The sequence below is a fragment of the Pundamilia nyererei genome, unplaced genomic scaffold (assembly GCF_000239375.1).
Source record: "Pundamilia nyererei isolate P.nyererei 1_Seehausen unplaced genomic scaffold, PunNye1.0 scaffold00016, whole genome shotgun sequence".
NCBI lineage: Eukaryota > Metazoa > Chordata > Actinopteri > Cichliformes > Cichlidae > Pundamilia > Pundamilia nyererei.
Window position 1 is genome coordinate 5,322,702 of NW_005187417.1, and position 16,992 is coordinate 5,339,693.

The 16,992-nt window shown below is 40.2% G+C and overlaps 1 protein-coding gene across 4 annotated transcripts in view; it reads right to left on the bottom strand.

Moving 5' to 3' along the window:
- LOC102210873 (retinoic acid receptor RXR-alpha-A) overlaps positions 1-4,488 on the bottom strand; it is a 78,901-nt gene extending 74,413 nt beyond the window's left edge. For all 4 annotated transcript variants that reach the window (XM_005725636.1, XM_013908900.1, XM_013908901.1 and 1 more), the window contains exon 1: positions 4,380-4,488. In XM_005725636.1, coding sequence (XP_005725693.1) covers positions 4,380-4,458 — 79 coding nt within the window. In that variant the 5' untranslated portion in view covers positions 4,459-4,488. The remainder of the gene's footprint in view (positions 1-4,379) is intronic.
- Positions 4,489-16,992: the final 12,504 nt, after the last annotated feature.

A 16,992-nucleotide genomic window follows, 5' to 3' on the forward strand; every position in this document is an offset into this window, starting at 1 on the left:
CACACACACACACACACACGCACACACACAAAAACTCAAACATCTAATTAACTCTAAAGTTTGGCAGTTCTTATCGTAGTGAGGACAAACACCAGTGCTCTGGCTATAAGTAAACCACATACAACTAAAAACACGCAGAAATTAACTGGGCTTAGCATGAGAAGAGTTGTGATTCTTCGAATTTTTGTATTAAAAATATAAAAATATCTTGTCTGTCCCGATGAATGGGGTTCAGGACCCATAAACTGCAGCTTAGTTACTTCTAGCCCTGTTGGCTTCTGACCTAGCAGGAAGCAGCCGGGAACAGCACTGACTCCAGCCAGCCAATTAGAGAGCAGGGAGCACGAAGCACACTGAGGCTAACGAGCTCCCTCCCTATGACCCTCCTCACCTCTTCAGGACCCCACGATGGGAAATATGAGGAGCCGGGAGCCACTTTAACTAGACATTAACCCCACTTCCCCACTCCAACCGCTACTCTAAAACCCTGCTGTGTGACCACAAGGTCCACAAACACATGCTGCCTCTCTCCAGAGGCCCACCACATGGAGTATTTCTGCAGAACTAATTCTGAAAAGCAACACACAGAAAAAACAATGAGCAAGTAAACACATATTTCTTGCAAGGAGATGGAGCTGTGTCACTAGCCCTACAGTTTACGCTGGGCTGGTTCTAAGTGGAGGGATAATGAAGCCTCTTTCCATGTAGTCAGAATAGAAAACGGGTTCCAAATGAATTGGCAGGATTTGTGAGGCAGTGAGATAATTCTGAGGCACTGCAATGAAACAGGGCTGCATTAAACACTAATGCTGCTTGGTATTATGTGTAATTGTTACTTATTAAAACATAATCAATAGAGAGTTAGAAATCACAAGATAACAATACACCTGGAGGGTTAATCTCTGCAGGTAGTGCCGGATACTCAAGATTGAGTTTCTGGTGCATCAGTCACATCCAGAACTAATGAAATAACAAGAGAGGGAGCCAGTCGTGATCATCTATGTCCAACATCCCCACCCCCTTTTCTCTCCAGGCAGAATTGGTCCTGTCATTTGGACCCTCCAAACACGGACCATATGCGAGTTCAGCCCTGGCAATCAGACTGCATTGTGGAACAGGCAGCTGAGTTCATCAGGAAAAAATTAGCCCGCCGCTCTACAGGCCTCGCTCCCATTGGCCAGTCACGAGGCCTGCTCCGTTTGAGGGCACCCCAGACATTCCTGCGGATAATCTTTTCCATTCCTCTGCTCAGCTTGGTGAGGACAGACCAAATCACAGCACAAGGCTTGCATTGTGAAGGCCTTTTTCAAAAAGCTCTGTTTTCAATGCTGTCTCTCTTTTACACTCGCTCACCTCATGCACCACATTTCCAAAATAGAAAAAAAAATATCCCATCATGACTTCTTGTTCTCATTAAAAAGCAACAGAAAAAAAAGTGAAAAGAGGCCCTAAATGTTTTGCCTTTTTTCTAACATTATCCTGTGGAAAAGTGAGGTCTTGAATACTACATTTCTCACGGTCCCTTTCCAGTAAAAGTTTGTTTTTGAAAAGCCCAAACAATGTAAAACCACTGAAACCGGAGCCGAGCCACATCAGTGTGCTGCCCGGAGTTCAGCAGATCACTGCTGAATACAGCTCCCCCGGGCGAGGCTCGCAAGCCTTCCCAGAAACCTGCTGCTTGGTCACCCCTACACGCCTCACGCCCCCCACAGCAACTTGTCATTGTGGCTATAGTTGGGCAGCTGGAACATCATGATTGGAGGACAATCACACAATCTAGGGGCACTGGTGAATTTATAGAAACATATTCCATAATTAGACCCACAGATTATTACAGAGTCTATAAACTTAGACTCCAGAGCGGCTAGCCACCCCTCTGCTGCTATGACTTAACAGTTAGGTAACTTTCTCTAGAGGTATCCAGTGCTCTTGGCTGCTTAACACACCACCGATTTACTTTAACAACTCATGCGAGAATAGCAACAAGAAAAGAAACTTCACTCCCCTAACTCCTCCTCTCTTCTCTATTTGCCCCTGAGTCTGACACAGACAAAATAATCTAATGTTACTTGTAACCTGGTGTCCTACCAGTCTTAAAATAGCCACAACACAAAGACGTAAAACCTTTAACATATTTCAGTGAGACTACACAACTTATCCAGATGGTCCCAATTGTTCGGAAAACACATCCACCCTCATTATTAAACTCTGACAGTAAAATATGTTGCAATCAATCAAGACAACTCTGCAAAATACACAAAGATGGGGGCGAGGTTGGTAGAATAACTGTGCACCTCATCGTGCTGAAACTTGTCCATATGAAAGTATTTGCCTGTGAAAGAGGGGGTAGTGGGTTCTCATTTTCTCCCCCCTTCACAGAGCAGGAAGAGAAAAGAAGACAGTTAAGATTTACTATTGATTTTGAAAAAAATATAAAAACCAATAATATTTTAAATAAATACACAAACTATGGTTAAAAAACAAAACAAGACGCAGACTCCCTCCGTGAACACTTGGCCAGTGAATTTTTGGATATAAAATACCATCTCTTCAAGATTCTACTTTAATAGTTAGCAGTGTAAAATTTTGCAAGAATTCACCTATAATTTATTCAATACTGCCAACACTGTGCAGTCACAGTGACCTTGACCTTTAACCACCAAATTCAAACCCGTTTACCTTTTAGCACATGGTGTACGTTTATGCCAGGTGTAATGAAATTCTCTCCATGGCGTTCGTGGTTTGCACAAGAGTGTGACAGACATGAGGTGACAGTGACCTTGACTGCTTATGAGGAAAATCTAAGCATTCCCTCAAGAGTTAAAGTGACTGTTTGTTCTAAATTGCATGGCATCATTTAAGAAATACAATAATATGAGAATAGCATGCAGATGGACAACAAAACCCACAAAGCTTACGTCACAATTTGCACAAGCATTGAGGTATAAATCTTGTATACAACATGAACAATATTATTCCATTCAAAATTTCCCGTCTTTTGAGCCCTTTCAGTGTTTCAAGGATAACAATGTGTCTCATTCTCAAGGGAAAACGTTTACTGCAGTAACAACTACAACAAGACAAAGAAATGAATAAAATTAGTGTAATCTTATTATTAAATTGGAGTGCATCTTTTTTTCTTTTGGATCACTGTCAGATTTAATAAGACGATTTAAAATGTGGAAAGTCCTAAAGGCAATTTTGATGCAGACTTGAAAGAAACATGCATGGATACTATCTTTGGTTATCACGCACAGATTGTACAACAAGACTGATCAGATTTTGTAGTTAAGCAAAACTTATGATTCAAAGCCTTGAACTTTTTGTTTCGAATTGTGTTGGTAATCCTTAAAAAGGAAAAAAAAACCCACAAATTTACTGATTATAGAACTATTTGAGTTTTTGGACATGAGGTGTTTTCCCTAGCTTTGAAAACGTATCAACAGTTCTCGAATGTTTAATAAGATTTACTCGTTATTTTTTAAATTCAATATACCACCTCAATAAATGAATTCCTCAGATGCATCTGAGAGCACTTAATAAGAAAAAAAGGGGGGGGGATCAAACAAAACAGGAAAGAATTATGATTAATTTGCAGTTCAGTGCAAAATGAAACAAAATAATCAAAACTCTGAGCTAATTTGTTTCCAAAAGGAAACGGATTTCTTTCAGAAAATGTTTGTATTCTCCAACAACAGAAGGCTAAAAAAATAAAGGTTTTTGCTTAGGAAAATTGTTTCAGAACTAATAAAAAAATTTTAGATTTTGATTTTAGAACACTTCTACTTTGTGCAGAAGAATCAAACAGATGTTCTCAGAGGTTGTTTGTTTTTTTATAGTGTATGTTGAAGTGACTTTGTCCTAGCACACAAGTCATGCTCTCATCACAAGGCAGGCAGCTCAGCTGGTAACAGCACTGATAATGCTGAATGAGGGAGCCTCAGGGATGGAATGATAAATGTATCAGCATTAACCACATGTTCTGCACAGTTTGGACCCCTATTCATTAGCCACATACCAGACAGTTCAGTTCAGAATACCAACTGATGTCAGCCTCTGCTTGTCTGAGAGGGCCGACTGAGATGGTGGGAGGAAGGGGGCCATTCTCAGAGCACCTCTGTTAACTTGTCCATCATTGGGGCTCCACATGCAAAGACACCATTAATCATAAAAACCAGACGGAACACTGCCTCCTGAAAGGGTCCCCGAGCCACACCTCAAACCAGAGGTTGTGAGGCGTATACATGTATGTGCATCAGGTTTGGAGAGGACTTCTTACCTGTTAGATTGCACAGTGTATTCCCTCATATTTTTCCCAAGATCAAACAAAAGAACAAAGAAACATAGTATCAACAAGAAGTTTAACAAGTTGGTGTTACCTGAGGATAGACGGCGGTCATGGAGGGGGCACACACCACTAAAACAGGAACAAGCGTCACCTGAGCGACTTCGCTGCATCGGAGGAGCTAGAGAGCACTGGGGCTTCAAGAACCCTGTAATGAAAGAAATACAGAGAAATTAAACACAAAAGACAGGAGGAATATGGAGAAGATGATAAAGCAGATTAAACTTTGACATTACAGTGATTGGGCCACCATCAGAACCAGCATACTGTTCAAAATGTATAGCTTTGTCACCTCTTGGCCAGGACTCCCTTGAAAAAGAGGTTTTTAATCTCAATGGGACTTTTCCTGGTTAAATAAAGGTTACTAATAATAAAATTTGTAATCAGGTGTACATCACCCTAAACACCTCTCTTGTGGCACTGAGCCAGCTCACTGCCCATGAGTTTTGTATGTCTGTATCCAGCCTTGAAGGCTCCACAGAGTGGACAGAACCTGCAGAGCGCTGGCTAGGGCTGGTTTGTGGAAAGGCAAAAGGCTTTTGGGCACAGCACTAAGGTTAGCAGCTCTGTGTGGTCAAAATGCCAGAGTAAGTTGGGGTGCCTGAAGGGGATGGAGGAGGCCGTCATACTGTCTGTCTCAGGGGTCGCAGTGGTCAATTTCAATAGGGAAGCCATTATCTGGCACAATAAGGCAACTGAGGAGGCTGTATGCCCTCCAGGCAAGTGCTCACAAGTCACTGACATCATCCAGCAAAGAAAAGCTCAACAAACAAATCTAGATTGTTCAAAACAGCAATGTTTGGAGAAATCTGTCCTGAATTATAGAACCCTAATACTATCCCAAAGTCCTCAATTTGATGAACTTAAAACAAAATAGAGAAGGATACAGGAGGTTCATGATGGAGCTTAAAGAACTACAAATCTATTAATATCAAATTACAAAAATGTCCCAGACTGAGTAGCACTAACCTTTATGATTGATGATGATACCATTTTTTATTATTTCTTATAAATGGACTGAAAGTGGAATATGAGTGGTATTTTGCTTCACCTACAACGCAGCCAAAAGGAAAACCTGTGTGTGCAGAGAAGCAGTCGCTCCATCTTTATTAACAGGGTAGCTCAAGCAGATCTTATTGGCATTAGAGGACCTCTGCAAATCCAAACTTTATTCACTCCTTAGGAGGACTTTTGGATTTTCTGCAAACATCAAGAGCAGCAAGCGGAAGAGCCCTCCCCATCGCTGTTGTCTGAGCCCAATAAAGCTCCTTTATTACCACCATGAAAAACATGTCACTCCAGATGAGCTCAGAGAATGACATTTAAAACAGGCAAAGAGATATTGAATTAGTTCCCCATGATAAGCTGTCTGAGATGCTGATATTTATTTTTCCTGCTTTTAAGGGTGTACCATGTGGAAGTGCATGTGCAATCATATGGACATGTGAGCAGGTGGGGCTTTCTTATTCGACACATTCATTAGTATTACAGATGATTCACGGACTGGCAAGATAATTCAAGTCTGGATCAGTCAGAGCAAAGAGACAGACTGAGGTCATCTTGAATATCACAAATTAAATAAAACAGGCAAAGAGGAACACATGAAACTAAAATAAAGCCTGTTTATTCTCGTGTCACGCATATCACTTATTTCACTGTTTAATGAGCATCATATCATTGTCATTAGATGTTGGAAAATGTCATCTTAAAATAACAGCAAAGAGTCCCGAGCCCCGCTTTATGGGAACCATGAAGATTACAGGCATCTTGGATGAGGATCAATCAAATGTTTGCGATTCAGAAAACAATACCCTAACAGACTCTGTGTGTGTGTGTGTGTGTGTGTGTGTGTGTGTGTGTGTGTGTGTGTGTGTGTGTGTGTGTGTGAGAGAGAGAGAGAGTAAGTTCTGATTTGTAAGTGCGCTGTCAATTTAATGGGATTAGTCCAAACCATAATGCAGTTAAATCTTTTACTCTTAGCTTGGAAGCCAAGTATGAGTTAAGATCATTTCAATATGATATACCAGATTATAGATTTGTGCAAGCCATCTCATCACCACCCTAACACAGTGACTCAAATCACTTTTATGGCGTTATTAATTACAGATAAGAATATTCTATTGTAGACTATGAAATAAATTAACATGACTTTTCTTTTCTTTCCAAGCTGAATAGAAGGACATCAAAATGAATCAACCACACCATTTTTTAACCAAACATACACACAAGCAACATGGCCCTACACTTCATCCTGCAGCATCTGGACTCCCCAGGAACCTACGCCAGGATCCTGTTTGTGGACTTCAGCTCTGCCTTCAACACCATCCTTCCAGACCATCTCCGAGACAAGCTTTCCCAGATGAATGTGCCTGATCCCATCTGCCGGTGGATCACTGACTTCCTGACGGACAGGAAGCAGCATGTGAGGCTGGGAAAGAATGTCTCGGACTCCCGGACCATCAGCACCGGCTCCCCTCAGGGCTGTGTTCTTTCTCCTCTGCTCTTCTCCCTGTACACCAACTGCTGCACCTCCACCCACCAGTCTGTCAAGCTAATCAAGTTTGCAGATGACACCACCGTTATTGGGCTCATCTCGGACGGGGACGAGTCTGCCTACAGGAGGGAGGTTGAACGTCTGGTGTCCTGGTGCAGCCACAACAACCTGGTGCTGAATGCCCAGAAGACAGTGGAGATTATTGTGGACTTCAGGAAGCACACAGCCCCACTCCCCCCCATCATCCTGACTGACACCCCCATCACCTCTGTGGACTCATTCCGCTTCCTGGGTACCACCATCACCCAGGACCTGAAGAGGGAGCCCACCATCACCTCCGTCATCAAGAAAGCCCAGCAGAGGATGTACTTCCTGAGGCAGCTGAAGAAATTCAACCTGCCAACACGGACGATGATGCAATTCTACACTGCAATCATTGAGTCCATCCTCACCTCCTCCATCACCGTGTGGTACGCTGGAGCCACTATCAGGGACAAACAGAGACTGCAGCGTGTTGTGCGCTCTGCTGAGAAGGTGATTGGCTGCAGACTCCCATCTTTGCAGGACCTGTACACCTCCAGGACATTGCGGCGTGCAGCTCGGATCTCAGCTGACCCTTCTCACCCTGGACACAGTCTGTTTGACCTGCTCCCCTCAGGCAGGAGGCTCCGGTCCATCCGCACCAGAACCTCTCGCCATAAGAACAGTTTCTTCCCCTCTGCTGTTGGACACATGAACAATAACCATATGACTGTACCCGCCACTAACACATGACCCTACGCTGTGTCACTGCATCATTCCATGTTTGGCACTGATCACCACCTGCACTCATTTATATATCTTTCAACGTAGCACTCTTCTTATTCTCATGTATATATCTCATGTATATCTCATGCACATATCTTTCCACGTAGCACTTTTAATTCTTATCCCTACTTTTATTTTTTTCCATGTCTATTTAAGTGCTATTTATGACACTATGTTTGCACTGAAGCACCGCAGCAATTTCCTAATGTTGTAAACCTGCTCAACATTTGGCAATAAAACCCTTTCTGATTCTGATTCTGAAGAGTAGTTCTTCAGAAGGAACTGTGTCAGGACTCATGGAGAAGGAGAAGAAGGGTGCAAGAGAGGGGGAGGGAGTGAATCTCGGAACACAATAGTTCTGCCATACTCAACCATATTTTTCCCGTCTTTGCCAAATTAAGTTCTTCAAAAACACGACACACTCCCGGTTGAAGAAAGGGGCTGGAGGCCAAACAGTGACACATGGTATAGTGCTTCGAGTAATGTCACTAAACATTAAGGAATTTCCATATGAGCCCTACCTACCTCCCTACCTCCCTACCTCCCAGTCAAGTTGCACTTTTCCAAAGTCAGGAGTAAACTAAGGAGACAGCAACACCCACCTCCCACAAAAAAAAAAAAAAAAAGCCTTACTCTGAAAGCAATCCACTGGAATAATGTTCCCACGAGACAAAGTAATGTTAAAGCAATCTGAAATTTCACTACAGAATAAGGAAGAGGTAAAGACAAAAGAGAGACAAATTCGTTTGAAGCTGAAAATGATCTCAAAACCTCAATGTGTATTGTAAAAACACCTACCATATATCAAAAAAATGGTTTAAAAAAAAAAAAGAAAAAAAAAGAAGGAAGAAAAACTAAGTTGGTTACGTTGCTGCTGATAAACAACTTGAGTTTAAATCTCAAAAACATAATTAAAAGGAATGAATCATCAAATGTTTAGTTGGCAGCTGTAAAAATACTTCAAGAATGATACATTTGACAGGAATCCGTCTTTTTTTTTTTTCTTTCTGTTGGCTCGATAAATCATTTTGAGTGAAGGGCTTTACATTTTAAACCCTGAAGGACTTGATGAAAGTGTACGACATGTACGTGCAGGTTCCGGACCTGCTGTTGTAAAAGGTAAGGTTGGTACATGTCTCGTCATTAAATCTTCTCCAGCACTGCATCATTATGCCTTAGTTCATATACTCAAGCAGGATCTTGATTACTAAAGTGTTTGATCTTGCACTTCATTTCTAAGCGGCAAGGATCTCATTGGCTTTAATAACTGCATGATCCAATCTTCCAGGGACAAGCTCAAAACCTTCCTTTAACAGCCAATCGGCATTATCCTTTCCAGCCATCATGGGGGATCAGGGCAATGTAAACACGCTGGGAGTTTCCTCATTAAAGACAGCCTGCTAATGAAATCCCATCCAGCATTTACAACCTTGTGCTAATGAAGGCAAGCCTTTGAGATGTTCTGCTAATGAAAGAAGGGCTTTTTATTGATATAAAGCTAATAAAAGAAAGGCTTAATGACAAGGTTCTAATGAAACAAAGGTGTGTAAATGTGGCGTTATAACAAAACCCACTGATAAGGTGAAATCTGCAGCATTTTCATTTAAGCACATTTTTTATTTACTGCAGATAAACAAATGACTAGGTCTCCAGAATTTACAAGACCTCACAAACTGGGGCCTGTTGAAGAAAATGCATTCAAGCATTTATGAGTTTAAGGGTTCCTAGCTGAATTCTCCTGAAGAGTAAGGATTGTTCATGTCCTACAGTATGTTGCCAGGGTGAACAAGCCCAAGGTGAAAGTTCATTGGCCCGCTAATGCATCTCCAAGGTGCAATAAAAAAGCCCTTCCTTTATGGGACTTCAGGGGCTAAGATCCTGATAGAGTGCTTGGAAGGATGGGACAGCGGGGGCCATCAACCGTTACTGTTACCATCATGACTGGCACCTTCGGCTGAAGGAGGCCTCAAACCTCCATGCACAGAAGGAGATTTCAACTGCTCAATTGTGTTTGCCGACATGTACTTGAGATATGTATTTTACCGAATTCTCTGTGTATAAAATAGCATACAATTACACTGATATGCTGTTCCAAGTCCTTCTGTTTTTTTTGTCTTACATCGGTTTATTGATTTTTAAAAATCCCCATTTTTAAGCCCCACCTTAAGCTAAATTTTTTTTTAATTTTTCTGTGCTCATGATATAAATTTATTTTTTTTAATTTATTAATTAATCATGAAATTAATTGGCCCGGTCTTATGTTAGCACTATGTCAGAGGTTACTGTAACACACTGTGTTTATATTTTAAATGACACACATCAAGCGTAGCTATTTACTCTCATCTGATTTCCATCATCCACCTACATCGCCTCCTTATGCCTGTAGTTACCATTCAATAAAACAAATCCTGTGTACAGACGCAAATCTTTTTTTCCCCCCATCTGTTTAGATATATAAGATGCAGGATCCATCCACTGATAATCAAACATTTCTTGAGTGAAGCATTTCTCTCAGAAATGACAGGAATGCTGCCCTTATTTGTTGATCATCAGCCTGTCCCTGCGTGTATTTGCTTCATCAGCAAACTGTCTTCCCTCCCACTAGATGAAATCTATTTTGAAGAAGGAAGCCGTGCAAAAACATGTCATTAAACTTGCATTTATCTCAGCCAGAGCAAAGTCTGGGCAGATCTATTACGACAACAAAGCCCAAAAAAAAAAAAAAAAAAAAATCAATGATCTCTAGAAGCCATACCTACTTGCTGATAATAGCAGGATGCTTGTTCAAAAAAATAGCTATGACATATTTTACAAACTTGGAAATAATACACTTGTTGTTTTTACATGCCTCTCTGTATTGATTACACGCCCTCATTCAGTTTCAGAAACACTACCTCTGGGCTAAAATTTCACCTCAGCTTCGACCACATTAGACAGGTGTTAAACTTTCCACATTCGTGAGTATGCAAGCGCCCATTTGGGTCCAAGTGGGTACATTTTAGTGAATGCAGGCTTCTGAGCAGACCTCTGTCTAACCGTCTGGTGACTGAACAGGCACTATACATGCGCCTTTTTAGCAGGACCTCAAGTGGACTTGGGGAGAAAAAACATATAAGAGGAATTCCTACTTCCCTGGAATATAATCCCCCTGTTAGTGAAACCTCAGGGGTCCCTGAGTATCCAAACCAGACAGAGGTCAGTGAAAGACCTTATCACACACTTGTAGGATTTGCAGGCCTCTGCTATGTATTTAATTTCTAGCCTAAAACAATAAGTTCCTTTTATCAGTGCTGATTTGGCTTATAAGCAGAGAAACTGAAATCTAAATCAAAAATTTGCAGATTCTGTAGGTTAATGACGTGCTCTTCCTTCCGATTATGAGGCTTATTTTAGTCACAATGAACGGTTAAGAAAAAATCTGCTGACACAGACCTGTGAAGACCTTGGCAGGAAGACATAATTTTCAGGTTCAGCCACAACAAGCCTAGATTATTTGTAGCAAAACTACCTTTGGAAGGAAGTTTATTAATCATGACTGAAAAACAACAACAACAACAACAACAACAAAGAAAAGAAAAAACTGCGACTAAAATCTGCAACACCTTTTTTTTTTTTTTTTACTTTTAAGTTGTGAGTCACAAAACCAACTGCTGCTGAGGTCTGGACTGGCAATAAAAAAGTTAACTGGACAGCTTTATTGAATGACTTATTAAGCGACTGTGTTTTGTGAGACTTAAACTGAGGTGCTTTTGAAATGAACAAGAGCACCTTTCTGTAACGGTTCTTTAAAAAAAACAACAAAAAAAAACATGCCTTCCTACTTTGTCTGAAACAGAGTCTGCACTTTCACACAGTCAGGATAATGAAGCTGCCCTGGTGTCACATTCGAAGCTGCAAAGCCTCTATAGAAAAGGTAGAACTGACATGAATGACCTTTTTTAAAACAGTAACATTAGGGCTGTTATTGAGAAGCCTGTCTGTCTATAACCTATAGCCTTTTTCTAGTTTTGATAACTTTTGTTCTCTAAATATAATTGACGGAAAAAACTTTTGCTTAATCAATAGAGAAAGGTAAATATACAGGTAATTGCATTAGTTGGTATTGGAATGTTAAGCAACAAAACCAAAAGCAATAACTGACATATCTATTTGTCCTTTCATTTATACATAATTTGGGTACAAGTAATCAAACCCACCACCTCCATCAATACAAGCTGTTGGATTGATTGTTGTTCTCAATATATGCCATACTTTCCTTCCATAAACTTTAATGTTCTGACACAAGAGTTGTGTGACAATTCAACGCAAATGACAGATGGAAGTGTTTAGGCATAGCCTCCATTTCACCTGACCACTCAGTAGGGTTTCTAACCAGTTGCCACCAGTCCAACAGCTGCTGGTTGCCAGTACATTTGCAGAGGAGTGTGCACTACAATCTACACCACCTTGTTGGCTCTTAAATGTGTTGGACTAGAACACTTTTGCTTTTTTACTTCCATATCGACCTTATAATCACAAGGCATGACATTTGCTAGTCATGCTGATAAGAATGTGCATCACTGTCTGCACATAACTCTCAACCAGAGCTCAACACAACAAGCAGCAACTCTGCTTTATGTTTCTTTACTTGTTGCGTTGAATTCTGCAGGACTAAAGTTTGCAGAAAGACCCAAAATAAAAGCCATGCATTGTTTGCCAATATATTTATAGAATGACTCAAACTTAACTGAAAGCTTCCAACAGGCAGGCATGTGCAATTTTCTTTTTCTTTTCTTTCTTTCTTTTATTTTTGCATAAAACATCCCAAAGCAGTAGTGTTTAGCAGAGAGGACACAAATGCAGCAGTTCATGATCACATCTAAGAGTTCTAGGTTTCACTTGATGTGATGAAGCCAGCAGAAGGCCTCTGATGAGCGGACAGACAGAGGCAGGAAGAAAAACTAAAAGAGTGTGGTAAATGAGGTTAGAGGGGAAGGGGGAAAAAAAAGGGGGGGGGGGGGGTTCAAAGGCTACTTGTGTACGTCAAAACCTTTCTCCAGGGCAAATAGGGGAACAAGGGTCTCACTGCCGCCCAGCAGCCAGAGTAGCTCCTTGGGCAAACGACTCTAATCAAATTTGTGTGATTGGACTCAAAAAAAGCTGTAAGGGTAAAAGAGGCTCCTTTCACGCAGGAAGGACACAAGGAAGCATTTAAAAATCTACTATCCCTCTGCTGATCTTTACAGTAGCCGTTCACATGACGGACTATCTGCCCACACCAGCAGCCCTTGGCAAAGCACACACTGGCCCTTTCTCAGCTGTGAAATATTAGCACCAGAAAGGGAAAGATAAAACTTTGTTTTATGTGCTTCCTCTAATGGATCGTGGGTGGAAATTCAGGCCATACTTTGCAGTATTCACCCTGCTCTGCACGGCTTTAGTGTAGCATCAAAAGTGCTATTTTTAGCTATGATTAATAGTTGCAATTGGACACGGTTCTGGCCTAAGTTCAGGGCCTCGATTTTATTTTTCCTTATCATAGTTGACATTTTAGAGTGATCAAGGAAAATTATGTTAGAAAGTAATGTAAAAAAATGGCTGAAATTATTCAGATTTGTGTATTAAAAAAAATTGAAAAAAGAAGCAGTTCATGGTAATAAAATCGATGAGTGGTAAAGGCTGAACCTGTGGGAGCGGACACAAGCTATGTCCGAAGAAGATGTCGTGAGGCATCGCATTGTGGATTGCATCTAAGGTTTATCATTGAGGCCAACAAATACGGTTCTTCAGGTTTAATTTGGACAAGTAAATGTGTGTGTCAAGGCACACTGGTACAAATGTTGTTTAAGTTGATGAGAACTGTTTTAGTGGTACCCATATGCATTCAAAAGGTGAAATTCTCTCCACTTTAAAGGTATAAGGAAACAGTTTTGTTTATGAAAGAAAGAACGGTTAGAACTTAAGGGACCTGGTGTTTTATTTTGAAAATCTTTATCCCATGCACTAATTTTTACATTGGTTAATTGCATTTTAGTTCATTTCATAAAAAAAGAGTGACTCTCCTTCATGTAATTTTTTTCCTTCAGAAATAAATAACTGTTGAGATACATTTTTTGCATAAAATACAGATTAATTTAATCAGAAGGTATTGGTATAAATTAGTAATACAACAAACTCAAGCCCAGTTTCATTTTATGATACACTCTAGCTTTTATCATAGTTATGTGGGACCTGGGTTACAATGGTACACAGATGAACATTCTGCAGGGAAAATCTAACGCACCAACAGCTGAACAGAGATGCTCTCTGGCAAAATGAAGGTGTGGGACTGTGTAGCGACCTGTGCCCCACTCACTGTCTGCCTGAGTCTTAGCGGAAGGTCCCAGAACACGCTTCCTGTTAGCTTGCTAAATTGTCTCCACACGCCCACGCTTCCATCTCTACAGGAGCACACAGTCTCCCATTAACCACCTCCTGTTGCCTCAGCCTAGTACATCTTCAACCCACATGCCGAGGATGTAAACATGTACAAACAACGATGGTCAAAACAGAAGGAAGGACCTGTGCTGCCACAGACGTCATCTATTCTTCTCTTCTGAACAATATGTTTTATAACTCTGACCCAGATTCAACAATCAAGCTTTACGCTTGCTTAAGTCAAGACTTACATTAGCATTTTCTCATTCTCCATTATTGGTACTTCCAGTCTCATTTGAGCTGACACAGTCAAATTCTAACCAACTCAACAACAGCGAAAAGTTTAGTGTTTTCATGTTGGCAAGAAGAAGCTTTTACTTCTGAAATTACTGATAATAGAGGTTACGCGTGGAATGCTTCACAAGACTGTATAAAAAGCCTTTAACAATCCAGAAATTATTATTTTCAATTTTTACCAACCTACAACCAAAAGATTGTACAACGTCCTCACATTTTTTCTGAATCATCAGTGAAATAATTTGCTATAAAAGCATTTTTTTAAAAAAAACAAACAAACACGCACACAAGGTAATTTGGAGGTTTTTAGACCCTCATGAATAAGTACATCAGTTTAAAAAATAAGTTATAGCAACATTTCATAAATACTTCAATAACAAAAAAATACATACATATGTTGAGAAACTGAGTCTCCTATGTGAAATACATTAATGTGAAGTAGTACATAATTCAAAACTTGAAACAAAAACATCTGGTGCTCCAGCTGCTCTGCATGGGTGTGGACCAAAAACCAGCATAACAATAAAAAAAAGTGAAATTCATAATACAGTAGAATAAGAATTACACAAGGCAGACCACTTGCAAGACAGTTTCAAAGACAAGGATAAAGTGCACTCCTTGTCTAAAATGCTTCTTTACGTTGGAGCCATTAAATATGAATGGAAAATTATAAAACCAGCAATACTGATTCCAGATTTTTTGACAGGAAAGCTCCATTAGGGTCAGATGACTCCAGATTGAAAAACAAAAACAAAAACAAAAACAAAACAAAAAACACTTGCATAATCCTGTCCAGGCTTTCAATTCAACATGAAATCAGTTCTAAAATATACACTTCTCATTCAGTATCAATATTTCAGAAAGACCCAAGCTGGACTTAGAAAGAATTGGACAGGAAGAGAGTGCTTATGGAGAAAAGTCAAGTTTTGGAATGAAGAGTTTGGGCCAAAATAACCAGTGGAGACAACGGGGCTCTCTCCAGTATAAGCCTTCATGCATCAGGTCCGATATTATGGACATACCTTAAGTGTGCTGAACCTTAGGGAAACGCAAAAATGCACATATACTGGAATTACCAGAAAACTCATAGCAAATCATAGTTCTTCATTCATGCATACATTTTATATGTAAATATATAATTTATAAGTATATAATAGAGTCTGTGCTCATATATGAACAGTTATAAAAACTTTGGAAAGTCTTAATGAAACTGATTTTCCACCAAAGGTTTAAGTAATCCTCTGATCTTTACCAAATACCTGGAAAGGTTCAGTTTTCCAGGAAAGCTCTGGCTAAAGATCTCAACTTGCTCTTTGGATCTTTACACGTGTAAAAACTTGTGAAATACTATGAGGAACCCAACCTTGCTGAGTCTTTTGGTTCAGCAGTCAAATGCTTACTCTCAACTGCAAACAGGTTCATCTTAATGACTTTTATTACATTTTATAGAAAAATATTACATTCATGCCACAAGCACCACAACTGCATGCGATTCATAATTTTTTCTGTGCTTCATCTCTAATTCTAGACGTCATTTCAGACTTGGTAGGTCAACCCACTGATTGCACTCCTTTGCTTGTAGATCTCAGCTGACATTAGTGGAGTGTATCCTGGATAGGTCGTGAGGCCATTGCAGGGCTAACAGAACGAGACAGACCACCAAGCACACGCTAAACCTATTGGCAATTTAGAATCACTAATTAACTCACCATGCATGTCTTTAGACTTTGGAAGGAAGCTGGAGCACATGGGAAATATCCATGCATTCAGTGACATGTAAAGTGTGTAGTGCTCCATGAGTGAGTAAAACAGCCGAGGCTTGTTATGGGTTGGAGTATTATTCCAAAGCCTGAGTGATCTCTCATGCTCTTCAGGAACAGATGCATGCCACACATTCCAAGAGGCAACCAAATCATTCCAGTTGAGGATATGCCAAGCTGGCTGGAATTACGCTTTCATCCAGATAAGTGTCAGTTTATCCATCTATCATATCCTCCAATCTAAATGGTATTGTTTGAAAAGTAATAAAAACACCACCCCTTTCCTTTTTCTCTTGAAAAGCTTCTGACAGCAATGTTTAGCTTAGCACAGGTAAAACTGACAACACGCACAAAATGTCTACAAATGAATAAGAAAACAAACCTCAATTTGCATGCACGTGCATAACAATCAAATGGAGAACAAGCTTATTGATACTGTTTAAGGGCAGATGGAAGTGTACAGTTCAACTTAGCTTTTACAGAGAAAAAGGAGAAAACATGGAGAAAAGTGTGTTTCCAACACACCTGTAGTGTCAAAGTTAAATGAAAAAGAAAAAAAAAACTGTTGGTAAAAACTCTAGTAGGCTGTCAAGGACAAGTCATAAATTCAGTAATAACTCTAAGTTGGCGTCACATCTTTTATATGAGAAATGTCTCATTTTTTGAAGTTGGTTTGTTTTAAGTCCATAATCAAGGACAAAGTTGTCAGCTACATTGTTACAAGATATTAACACATCATAAGGAAAAGACAAATCACTGGATCAGTCATGTAAAGGAGCAGCTGCCAACACGTGGATGGACCACGAGTTGGGAGATAAAATGAGAAAGAAGAGGCAAAAACAAGTGAAAAAACAATGGGAGAGCAAGTCAATGGAGAAAAGGAAAGTGAGAAA